This window comes from Protobothrops mucrosquamatus, unplaced genomic scaffold (genome assembly GCF_001527695.2).
Source record: "Protobothrops mucrosquamatus isolate PMUCROS unplaced genomic scaffold, P.Mucros_1.0 scaffold2004, whole genome shotgun sequence".
Lineage (NCBI taxonomy): Eukaryota > Metazoa > Chordata > Lepidosauria > Squamata > Viperidae > Protobothrops > Protobothrops mucrosquamatus.
This window is the reverse complement of record NW_015388118.1, coordinates 409,150-421,741: the sequence shown is the minus strand read 5'-3', so window position 1 is coordinate 421,741 and position 12,592 is coordinate 409,150. Positions and strand designations below refer to the sequence as shown.

Below are 12,592 nucleotides of genomic sequence, written 5' to 3'. Positions count from 1 at the left end.
TTTCAGCAGTAACTGTTAATCCAGGAGGACACTTGGTTACAGGCCTCATCTTTCAAGGAGATTACCATGTAGTCCAGCATAATAATCAGAATGGATAGAATAAGATCCAGACCATCAAAGCTTCCAGGCATCTGGTCAAATGTTCCATATTTCCAGCTCTGTCTAGGATGGGGAGTTACAGAGTGGTACATTTAGTATAATACTTCATCCTATGTATGACATCTTCCAGTGATCTTATAGTAGATGTTAACAGTAGAAACACAAGATCCACAGAGAACAGAGTTAAATTTCCTTCAGTTCTACTGTTACTACTTTAGAATGTAACTACTGTAGAACAATGCCTCTTATCCCCAACATGCACAGTTGGTCCAGGACACGGGTCGGCCATTTGCAGAGAGAGACAGAGACAGAGAGAGGCACTTGCGCTTCCCTTCTCCCTCCCTCCCTCCCTCCCTCCCTCTCTCTCTCTCTCTCTCTCTCTCTCTCTCTCTCTCTGTGTGTGTGTGTGGCTGCGTCTCTGCAGGAAGCAGGAAGGGCAGGAGAGAGCCAGCCCAATAAGAATGTGTGTCAGCTTGTTGGAGAACAGCGTGAAACCAGCTTGCCAGATGAGCAGAAGATCGGAGAGAGAGGGGAGAGAGAGAGAGAGAGAAAGAGAGAGGGAGGGAGGGAGGGAGGGGAAAGAGAGAGAGAGGGAGAGAGAAAAGAGAGAGGGAGGGAGAGGAGAGAAAGAGAGGAAGAGAGAGAGAGAGAGAGAGAGAGAGAGAGAGAGAGAGAGAGAGAGAGAGAGAGAGAGAGAGAACTCATGCACAGCACCCTCTATTTCTTTTTAATTAAACTCTTCAGTCAAGCCCCCCTCTGGTGCATGCGCACATGCGCGTGAGAGTTTTGCGGCTCCCAGTGTTTTCTGTGGGAAACAGGTCGAAGTGGCTCTTTGAGTGTTTATGGTTGCCAACCCCTGGTCCAGGAGAATATCATGGTCAGTAGGGTCAAATACTGATAGAATATTTGTAGCTCAGGTTGAACTGTGGAGTCCTTGCTGCTCTCTGAGCTTGATGGTTTTCTTGTAGAAGTTTCATTACCAAACTAGGCAACATCATCAGTGATAGTAGGGAATGCAGTTTGCAGAGAGCACCGAGGACTCCAGAGAGTCAAATGCCATGAGACAATTAGTCAGGAACAATAATTGATAAGACCGTTAGTTCATCCACCAGAGTGGCCAATTCTGTTTCAATTCCATGCATATGCCTGTACTGTGTCTTAAAAGAATCTGGATAATCTGCTTCTTCTAGAGCACACTGAAGTTGAAGATGCATTACCTTGACAAGAACTTTCCCCAAAAAGGAGACGATTGGGGAGCAGATTATTATTATCTAATAAAGCTGGATTTTTTAAAAAAAAAAGTCTCCTCAGAAGGGGGAGCACAGGACCTCCTTTAAAGCAGCCAGAATACTCCCTCCCCCAAAGAAGTACTAACAACCTCTTAGTTCTAGCACATACACTCAGCCACATAGAGGATCCAGGAAGGACAGTTTTATGCTGGATAGCATTGTCTTGTCCACAAACCAGAATGAACCTCAGATAACAATAAAAGTTCTCCCTTCACCACAGCATAAGAAATCAAGTTCTACAGATACTATAGTGACCAGGCAGTAGATCTTCCTGTTCCTCTCCCCCCCCAATAGGGATTGAAGAAGCTTAATGAGGGCAGCTAGATGACAACCCTAATACAATATGGATGGAGACATTTTTAGCATTCATGAGAGGCAAAGAATTGTGTGAGGAAGGCAGCTTTTTGCTTGGAAACAGCTGAAGCATAAATACTTCTAAATACGATGTTTGAACCCACGTTTTGAATGTCTGTAAAATTTGATGTAGTCAAATTCTCTTGCCACTGAATGTAGCACTGGCCACCAGTCTTGTTAGTTTTAAAACAGAATTAGAAAAATTCACGGAGGACAGAGCTATCAGTAGTTACTATTCTTAACAACTATGTGCTGCCCTCTGACACAGATAGCATATCTCAGAATACAAACTATTGAGAAGCAAGTATTTTGTAGTCCAAAGTGGACCTGGTTGATCATTGTGTGTTATCACAGTATTGAAATCTTCACCTGAACTCTGGAAAGGTATAGCTATTTTCTTTGGGGTGAATTAAATGCCACTTACTTTCTCTTTGTTGAAAAATAGTGTTCATGTTATTATTTGTCGTCTGTCTTTATCACAGGAACATTACCTTGCTGCACTATCTCATCACAATCATAGAAAAAAAATATCCCAAAGTATTCAGTCTACATGAAGAATTAAAAGATGTCCCAAGAGCTGCCAAAGTAAAGTAAGTGTGCACTTAGGAAACTGGTATTACTGCTAATGTCTTTGTATGAACTTAGGTAATATAGCAAAAAGTGTTCTCAGGTTCAAGAAGAGTAAGTAGCAAAAGAAAAAAGGTGTTTTTCAGATTGGGTCAATTCACAGAAGGGCTGCTGGGACTGGTTTTAGAATACATAAAAAATTGTAGAGTAGAAATTGTCCTAACCTTTTGGAGTACTTTTACTTTCAGAAAGAGTTTCTATTTTACATTGGTAAATGAGTAGTGCCAGTTTTAACCTCAAGGCTGTCTTCCTCAACATGTGCCAGTGCTAAATTGCTACAGATAAGATGCTAATCTAAAAATAAGAGTCTTTTTTTCCCCTCCAGTCAAAGGAAAGTCAGTACGGATGGTGTCAGAGCTACATTATAAAATTTTGCTACGGTAGGAACAGCTTGAAAATTTAATGTTTTCCTTTATTTCTGGCAGTATGACTGAACTGGAGAAGGAAATTGGCAACTTGAGGAGTGGGCTCAGGGCAGTGGAGACAGTAAGTGTTGCTTATCCTTTTAAAGGTTCCCAACTTTTATTTCAAGACAGGCCATGTGTGTGGGTATCTGAGCATGTGTTACCATTCATTCTTGGAGGGAGGGGGAGAAACAGGTGAAGCAGTTTTTATCTCTTGTCTAAGAGAATTGGTTTCTTTTTCCTGTCCCGGTCTTGTTACTTATTATTACAGTTTTATAGCTCTGTTAATGACCTCAGTAGCTTTTTTGCTTACTTGCTTTCATCACCAGTGGGTTTAAAAAAAAAAAAGTTTGGCCTTGATAGTTCTGACAGCACAGAGATAGTTTTGAAATGTTTGGAAGCCCATGTGGCAGTGAGGTCTACAGCTGCTTTCAATCAACCTTAATCAGCAAAGCCAACTACAAACCTTTGTTCCAATATGTCCTTAACACATATATACCTCCCCCATCTCAGAAACATTTGGACATTTTGAAAAGGGGTAGTGTGTAAACGGTCGATTAGGCGAATTGCCTCCAAAAATTGGGCTGAAGGGAATTGAGTTCAGATCAGCAGATCGAGGTCCCTCTGAAAGTATATCAGTTTTATGTTACCATAAATGTTTGCAAAAATAAGAATGAGTTAATATGACTCATGAGGCGATAGTAAGGGTTATTTGAAGGTCTAACAGCATCAGGACACCAGAACTTTCAATAGCATGGAATGGGTCATATATAAGGCACACATGAAGATGTATGCTGAGATAGCCAATCCTTTGATGGACACAGACAGTGCCTGAAATATTTGGATGGCTGCTATACAAGGAGAAGATTGCATGGCATACAGCACATGATTAGAAGCAGAATTTGTCTTCAAGGATTGAACCCTAAGAGCTTTTAAAAGGGAGGAGGTGTTCTTAAAAAAATACTTGAATGATATTGTTTGAAAAACTCATAGGAGACTGCCTTTAGAATGATGGTCCGATGTGCTGGAGGCTGCTCATACCAGCATGCTAGAACCAATTGTTAAATTTTCAAGAATGTTATGAGTTCTGGTTGAGAGCAAAGCTGAACTGCAATACCTAGCATACCAGTCAGCGGTTTGGCAGCTAGCAACACTGGGCAATAGACTTTGCAGAGCTGGCTTTTATTATACATTTATTAGCATATCACTGAATGATGGACTCATGAATGAAACAGAAAAGCCAAAATTTCATATGGAAAAACAAGTTCACAGAATAATGATGATCATTTTTTTATAAATATTTTATTAATTTTCTATTTTTACAATCAAGTGCCTAATTAAACGTGATGACTGAGTCCATTAGTAATTCCGTGGTACATGTATGCTTCTTCAAACGTAATCCAATATTACACCCTTCAGTACATCCTCTCTTCTGGTAATAGACATTTTTCCACACTAAGCAAATACAGTTCTTATTGTTGTAAGTAAATATACAATTGCCTATCAACATTTGTTATATTTTTCTAAAGGTGTCAATAATATCAGTTTACAATATCTTTTCTAACCAAAACATATCTCAATTGTGTTTGCATTCAATATCCATTTATTCAGTCTATATCCTATTTTTGCTTTTTTCAATTCTAATTCCCTTCTAGTAAAAAACATTTTTCCACACTAAGCAAATACAGTTCTTACTATTGTAAGTAAATATAAAATTGCCTGTCAACATTTATTATATTTTTCTAAAAGTGTCAATAATATCAGTTTAAAATATCTTTTCTAACCAAAACATATCTTAATTGCATTTGCATTCAATATCAATTTATTCAGTATATACCCTATTTTCGCTTTTTACAATTTTAATTCCCCGTCCAAGTTCAAAATATCCCAATCATTTATAATTTCAAAACAAGTTATATTTGGGTAACCAAAAGTTTCCCCTATTCAAAATTCTTAACATGTTCTTATTTCCCTTTTCATACCAAGATATGATATTCTGATTACAAATCCTATCTATCTAATTATAATAATACTTCTATTTCTAGCAATCTATTCTTAACCGTATTCAAACATCTAATTGATAATGTAACATCCCCTCTAACAAGTCAAAGCTTCTGTTTCTTTTAGTCTTACTCTAGCTTTCTTCCTTTGCCAGCTAACTTTCCAAGTCAATGCATTTGGATCGTCAAATAATTCTTCCTCTATTTTTGTATATATTATTTGAGTCAAGAAAAGCAATTTAGTTAAAGTATTTTTGGAAGAATTGGCCCGTTGATATTCATTAAACATGATGATTCATTAAACATAATGATGATCATTAATGTACTATAAAGATTATGTTATACGGACTTTTGACCCTCTGATTGGCTCAACAGATGGACAGTTTAGGCTTTGACTTTATTTCCTGATAAGAGTTTAGATTGGCCCCCACTTGCAGTGTGAGCCTGATCATGAGACAATGCATTTTGAAGCTCTTATCCCTCTACTTGAATAGGAGATACATACATGGTTGTATTTATAGCAGAATGAATATCCAGCTGCACAAAGGCACTAACACATTGGTAAATAAGGAATTCCAAGGCAGAAGATGCTGTCATTCTTCTCAAAATAACATTGCCTTTCTTATATATGTCTTATCAATATAATTGCACAACCTCCAAGGCTTTGCTAGCCTCTGTCAGTGTCCACCCACCAGGATCAGAGGCTTCTTCATAGTGGCATCAGTTCTATGGAATATCTCCCTTTGAAAGGGGTCCCATCATGCCCTAATTTCTCAGAGAGCTTTTTATTAGCCAGGTTTATTTTTATAGAGTCAATCTGATAGTTGACCTTTGTGCTATAATTTAAACTGCTTGTAAAGGAAATGCTTTGCCAGTTTGGTCTAGTGGTTAAGGCATCAGGCTAGAAAGCAGGAGATTGTGACTTTAAGTCCCGCCTTAGCCATAAAAACCTGCTGGGTGACTTTGGACTGGCAAAGTTACTTTCAGGCCAACATATCTCACAGGGTTGCAGTTGTGGGGGAAAAGGAGGAAGAAGATGTGTTGGATATGTTGTATATTTCCTGCTTTGTTGCTTTTTATTTAACAGACAGATGAAAGATGAAATATGCTTAACAAAAATGAAGAACTGGAGAGTTCTCCCTCCATAGCTCCTTGCATTCAGTTCCTTAACACTTATCCAGAACCACAATATTCGGCCAATCTTATCCATAGTTAGTGTCAGCCGGGATTTGTTCAACTAAAAGCTACTGGGAAGACAGATAATTTATTTGGCTGGCTAACCCAACTGAACAGCCTGTTTCCCACATGAGTGCAGTATTTATGCATTTTTCATATTACATCATCAGAAATAATTCTCATGGAGTGTACATTGGGGGTCTTGGACATGAGCTGTTTTGGGATTTCTAAATTTCAATCATTATCTGGGATTATGATTACTTCGGTCCAGAGTAACATGAAATTGTTTCTCTAAAGGAACTGGAATACCAAAAATTGCAGCATTCCAATCCAGAGGACAAGTTTGTTTCTGTGGTTAGCCAATTCATCACTTTGGCAAGCTTCAGCTTCTCAGACGTGGAAGATCTTCTGGCAGAAGCCAAAGAACTGGTAAGAAATAATTATTACAGGTTAGACATATGCAGCATCCGATCTGATACAGACTGCAACTGATAGATACAGAGATGATACTCACACTGGATGCAAAGCACTCTCTCATCTCCTTCAGATCCAAACTTCGTAAATCCTTATTATAGATCTCGGCTAATCCAGAACTTTATGGGTTCTTTTTGATGCTATGCCTTGAATTTTGATCATTGTTCAATGTATTTCTCTTTTATATAATCAGTTTAACTGAAGTTGAGAAGATATGAATGGTCTGAAGGCACACCTTGGGTCTGGGACCTTTCTCTCCCAAAGCTCCTCTCGGTATAGACCAGGCTTTACAAACTCTTTTCAAATGAGAGACGTTTTGGACCTAAGGGTGGCAAAGATGGGTAAAGCCAACCCAGAAGCTGCAATTAAAGTACCTAGTTCTCATGGATTTAATCTTTTTCTGTCATATTAAATTATAAAATTAAATAATTTTAGAAGGACCATAACTATACCATTAGGCTTAGGGTCTTAGATTTTGCCTATCCCATGAGTCTGTTTATTAGAGTTCTCCATCTCTATGGCTCAGTAGTTGCTAATGCATGAAGATGCATTCTAATTAAGGAACTCTGCAAGGAGTCCCTCTACATTTTGTCCATCAGAACCAAGTTCTAATTGCAGACAAGTCAATTAAAGAATATGGTTGGTAAGAGAGAGAAAGAGAAGAAGCTGTCAGTCAATAACTTACCTCCAGAAGTTGTGGGTGCTCCAACACTGGAGAATTTTTTTAATATATATATAAATATTTTATTAATTTTCTAGTTTTGCAAGTACTTAACAAACAGCATGTTGTCTGGGTCCATTAGTAATTCAGTGGTACATATTAACTTCCTTAATCTAGATCCAATACTACACCATTCAGTGCTTCCTCTCTTCTTCCGGTGGTATACATTTTTCCACACTAGGCAAATACAATTCTTATTGCTGTTAATACATATACAATTAAATATCAACATCTCTATCATATTTTTATAATATTATACATAATATCAGTAGTGTCAGTTTAAAATATCTTTTCTAACCAAAACTTATCTCAATTGCATTTGCACTTAAAATCCATTTGTTCAATCAATATCCTGTTTTTCCCACTTTTATAAAATTTTGATTTCCCATCAATGTTCAAAGTATCTCTATCGCTTATAATTTTCTCATAATAAATTATATTTGGGTAACCAAAAGCTTCCCTTATTCAGACCCTCTTAGCATTTTCATATTTCCCTTCTCATACCAAAATATAATATTCTAGTTGCAGATCCTATCTTTCTAGTTATAATAATACTTTTATTTCTAACAATTATCTATTCTCTTAGCCATGCTCAGACATATATTTAATAAAATATCCCATCTAATGCGTCAAAATCTCTATTTTTTTTTTCAGTCTTACTCTAGCTTTCTTCCTTTGCCAACTAACTTTCCAAGTCAATGCATTTGAATCATCAAGTAGTTCTTCCTCTATTTTTGTGTATATTGTTTGGAATAAGAAAGACAATTTGATTAAAATATTTTTGGAAGAACGCTCAACCCATTTATATTCATTAAACAGCCTCCCTCCTTCTCCAATTTTCCACAGTTCTCCTAATAGCTTTATCTTCTGTTCGATCAGCTCTTCTTCCTTATCCTCAAATCTGAGATCTTAACAAGTAAGATATCTTTTCCATTTCCGGTATTATCGCTACGTCTTCTAATTCTTCATTTGTCTGAGTCTGTCTGTTGCTTCCTTCCTTTAGGTCCTCCATCTTTGGATCCACTTCCTCTAATTTTCCTTCTATTTTCTGTGTTACTAGTTCCTTCTTTGTAATCATTTTCTGAATTTGTAGGTTTAGATTAGAAAATTGTTGTTTTATCTCCTTTGCATTATTTTTAGTCTCATCATGAGCTAAGGCAATTGTCTCTTGTATTGATTTCAACATAGAAAGAATTTATTTCTGAGAATCATCAACATTTTCTTGTTGGTATGTCAAGCTGGGGGCTTTGAAGACAAGTGTTAGGGATGTTTTTTTTACCATTTAAGGCTAAGTATGGAACATACTTTTGTTTTTGTATGTGGTCTTTATAGTCCAATCTATTTAGGGATTTAAAAAGTTTCAGTCAATTGTCATTTGAACTCCAAATTATCGAGCCAGCCTATCAGTCCGTCCTTAAGCCTCCCCTAAACAAATATAAGCAAAATTCAAGTTTTTCTGTCCAATGACAAACATATCCTTTCTGTCCAGAGAAAAAAAAGCAATTAAAAGTTGTTCATCAATCAAAAGTTTATAATCCAAAATATTCCATCATCTCAATCAGTAATGCATATTTCTTCTACAGGGAAATAGCTCCACGACACAGCTCTAAAAGTCAGTTAGTATTTGTATTCGTGATCCAGGCAGGTCAGTTTCAAAATAGTTTATCGTCTCTGCCAGATAGATAAGCAGCCCAAGAGGGGGTTTTTTTCCCCTTTTCCCAGCTGCAGTCTTCAAAAGTGAAAGTTTCCAAGGACAACAAAAGTCTTATCTGAGTCTGGGCTTCAAGCCAAGTTTCTTTTAAGCATAATAGATTGTAGCACCGTGGTTCACCACTAGATGTCGTTGATGCCATCTTCCAGCTTTTTAAATCCAAACTTATATTGCAAGCTTTTCAAGTCTTTTTTCTTAAAAAATCTCAAAAGCATTTTTAGTCCCCAAATTTCAAAGCAGGTGTCCTTCATTATTCATACCCAACATATATATTTGGTATTTCTTTATTACTGACTTTGTAGAGAGCCCCATCATCATACAACCATATCAAATCAAATCAAACAACCCCCTTCCAAGCAACCCCATCCCAAACAAAATAGAGCAACTATAACACTCTTCAACAATCAAAAGCTCTGTGGAAGATCTCCATCTTGATTCTCCTTCAGAAAACTATAAAGGAGGATGTAAAGTGGACATCTGGTTCCATGGAGTAGGACATAGCAGGATAATCTTGTTGCTATAATGGGCTCTCTGTTCTCTTCATGTGAGCCAATGTATCAGATGGATACATTGGCATATATGATCTATAGCTACCTAGTTGCCAAACCCTAAAGAATTTCATAGATTACAAACTGCATTTCAAATTGTACCCACAAGCCTATTGGTAGTCAATGTAATACTTACCATTTCCAGGTAAACTTGTAGGGGTGAGTGTTCATTCCTGTGGGCTGAAAAGTTTCTTGTTAAGCAAATTCAGTTTACTTCAAAAAAAAAAAAAGCCAAGCAGGGGAGGGTAAATGTCTTTTCCAAAACTTTCCTAGCACATTTGGTTCCAATACTGAAGCATGTGGCAATAATAAATAGCAAATAGGAATGAATCTTCAAAGCAAAGTTGAAAGTACAAGTTTTCACTTTCCCTGTCCATGTATTTGAGGTTCATATCTTTGATATCGAATTCTGGTTTTATTGCCCCTGAGTTAATAAAAGAGGGAGTGGTGGAAACTTGACAATAACGGACATAAAACAAAAACAGAGGTGCAGCTTCTTGACAATTCCAAAATGGTATGAATAATTCATTACAGAAGAGACACATTACCCAGACTTTGACCAAGGAAGGGTAAGTTGGTGAGGACATGGTGGGTTCAAGTACGTGAAGATGCCAGAGTTTGAAAGGAGGGGAAGAGATGGTGACTTGGACCATAAAGCAACCTTGTCCTATTGTGAATGTGTGACTTCAGAAGGTAGTTTTTTGAGTTTGTCCAAAACTTTCTTAAGGGCAGGATTCTCTCCTAGAATGTACTAGTAGCACCACTGCAAATAGGGTTTAATAGAAAGATAGGAAGCTGCAGACTGCCGAAGCTTGTTCAGATTGTACAGTGAAAGATGCAACATTCAGATGCAGCCCTTGACCCCTTCCAACCTAAATATGTGCAAGAACACCACACTCAAACCGTGGGAATTTTATTTACATTATTTTTTCTTCCAAAATAATTAGATCCAGGATCATCTTTATTTCCAGAAGGACCTTAAATTTTGCTTAAGGCCAATAGATATGCTTACAAAATAAAAATAAGGAGGAGGCGACAACTCAGTGTTTGTTTATATGTATCCTCTCCCAGCTTCCAAAATGTTAAAAATAAGATCAGAATTGTTTGGGGGGACAGAGACTAGACAGAGTAGCAATTCACCTCTTCTAAGCTAGTGTTTCATTATTATCTATACTTACGACAATATCAGCTCACAACCTGATAACAAAATGCCACACATATTCCTTGAGTTCCCAAAGATTGTGGATCCCAGACTTGCCATAATGGATTAATTTTTCACAGTTTCTACTGTGCATGGCCTTGTCTGAAGGAAAATATGAAAGAGAATTAAGCTTGGAACTATGATCCTGTATTTAAACCGATGTTTTCTTAGACTGAAAAAGGATAAATCTGGGAGAATTTTCAATAAGTTTACTAGTTTCTTCCTTTAGTTTTTCAAGGCAGTGAAGCATTTTGGAGAAGATTCTGGCAAAACACAACCAGATGAGTTCTTTGGAATTTTTGACCAGTTCCTTCAAGCTGTAAATGAGGCGAAACAAGAAAATGAAAACATGAGGAAGAGGAAGGAAGAAGAAGAGCGACGGGCACGCATGGAAGCTCAGGTACTACAAAAAGAACTTCTACATCCAGTTGCCTAGTCTTCCCCAAGTTAGTATCTTCCAAGAGTGTTGAGTTTCAGCTCTCTTTGCCAGCAGAAGATGCATTGTGTGGCATCCAGACAACATCAGATTACAGAAAACATCTGTAATAACACAGCAATTCTAGCACGGATAGTTGATCTATTGTTCTCTAGAGCATATTTTAATTTGTTTCCTATATGAAAGTAAGAGCCTGGCCTCCTGTAGAGTCGGAGCATTATAAACATTAACCTGTTCTGACTAGCAGGAGCACCCAAAGCTTCCAGCAAAAAAATTACCTTTGCCACTTTTGATTCGGAGTCATGGGGGCTTTCTTTGCTTAGGCCAGGGGTAGGCAACCTTGGCTCTTTTATGACTCGTGGACTTCAACTCCCAGAATTCCTGAGTCATAAAAGAGCCAAGGTTGCCTACCCCTGGCTGAAGCCCTCTGCATGTATGTGGGATCTTCCACTGACTTTAGCTTGCTCTAATGCAGTGTTTCTCAACCTTGGCAACTTTACGATGTGTGGACTTCAACTCCCAAAATTCTCCAGCTAGCAACACTAGCTGGAGAATTCTGGGAGTTGAAGTCCACACATCGTAAAGTTGCCAAGGTTGAGAAACACTGCTCTAATGGGCCTCCTGGTCTGTGAATCTGTAACCAAGTGCCTTCCCTCCGACATCACCATTCTGCTCCAACACTTGTTTTCAATCACAGTTCCACATGTGAAGTGTTGTGCACTGTGAGCTTTTTTTCTCAGCAGGCCCAGAGAGTGACCACTCATCCTGGATTTGAAGCAAGGGCTTTCTGAGAACACATTTATATTTCCAGATAGAACTGAGTGCACCTCATTACTGCATTGGAACATGCAGACTTTCACTAGCTGAACTGTTTTTCACACACACGTGTGAGACCACATGCAGCTTGTTCTCAGGATTTTCAATAGCTGCAAAGTGGAAATTAAGACTCTTTTTTTTTTCTCTTCCAGCTCAAGGAGCAGCGAGAGAGAGAGCGCAAGGCTAGGAAGGCAAAAGAAAATAGTGAAGAAGGTGGGGAGTTTGATGACCTGGTCTCCGCCTTAAGGTCTGGAGAAGTTTTTGACAAAGACCTTTCTAAATTGAAGCGCAATCGCAAACGCATTACGAATCAGCTGGCAGACGGGAGCCGTGAAAGACCCATCACAAAACTCAACTTTTGAACATCATCTTCACTTTTTTAGAGTGTTAGGGGGAAAAAAAACCTGACCAATAATCTGGTAAATCCTGGTCTTTTTTGCCTTCTGCCTTGGTGGTCACACAGTGGCATCTTTCCTCTCCCCCACCCTGCATGTCTGCGTGAGCGGGTGTTGAAGGAAGCATGTGTGTGTATATGTGCTGTATATACAAATCTTTGGGTGGTTGGAGACCAGAAGGGTGTGTGTATGCGTGGACACATTTGTAAGCACGCATGATTGCTACTGCTTTAACGAATGTTCTCTTTCCTATCAATTATAGTGGCATTCCACACACAGCTTCTCCATTTCAAAAGCACAAACATTGGAGAGGGAGACTGATAAGAGGCAGAAACACCCAG

The 12,592-nt window shown here is 38.2% G+C and overlaps 1 protein-coding gene across 3 annotated transcripts in view; it reads left to right on the top strand.

Moving 5' to 3' along the window:
• The window catches only part of DAAM1 (dishevelled associated activator of morphogenesis 1), a 99,870-nt gene extending 87,643 nt beyond the window's left edge, over positions 1–12,227 (top strand). For all 3 annotated transcript variants that reach the window (XM_015823828.2, XM_015823827.2, XM_015823829.2), the window contains 5 exons: positions 2,225–2,332; positions 2,795–2,855; positions 6,247–6,378; positions 10,834–11,004; positions 12,009–12,227. In XM_015823828.2, coding sequence (XP_015679314.1) covers positions 2,225–2,332; positions 2,795–2,855; positions 6,247–6,378; positions 10,834–11,004; positions 12,009–12,218 — 682 coding nt within the window. In that variant the 3' untranslated portion in view covers positions 12,219–12,227. The remainder of the gene's footprint in view (positions 1–2,224; positions 2,333–2,794; positions 2,856–6,246; positions 6,379–10,833; positions 11,005–12,008) is intronic.
• Positions 12,228–12,592: the final 365 nt, after the last annotated feature.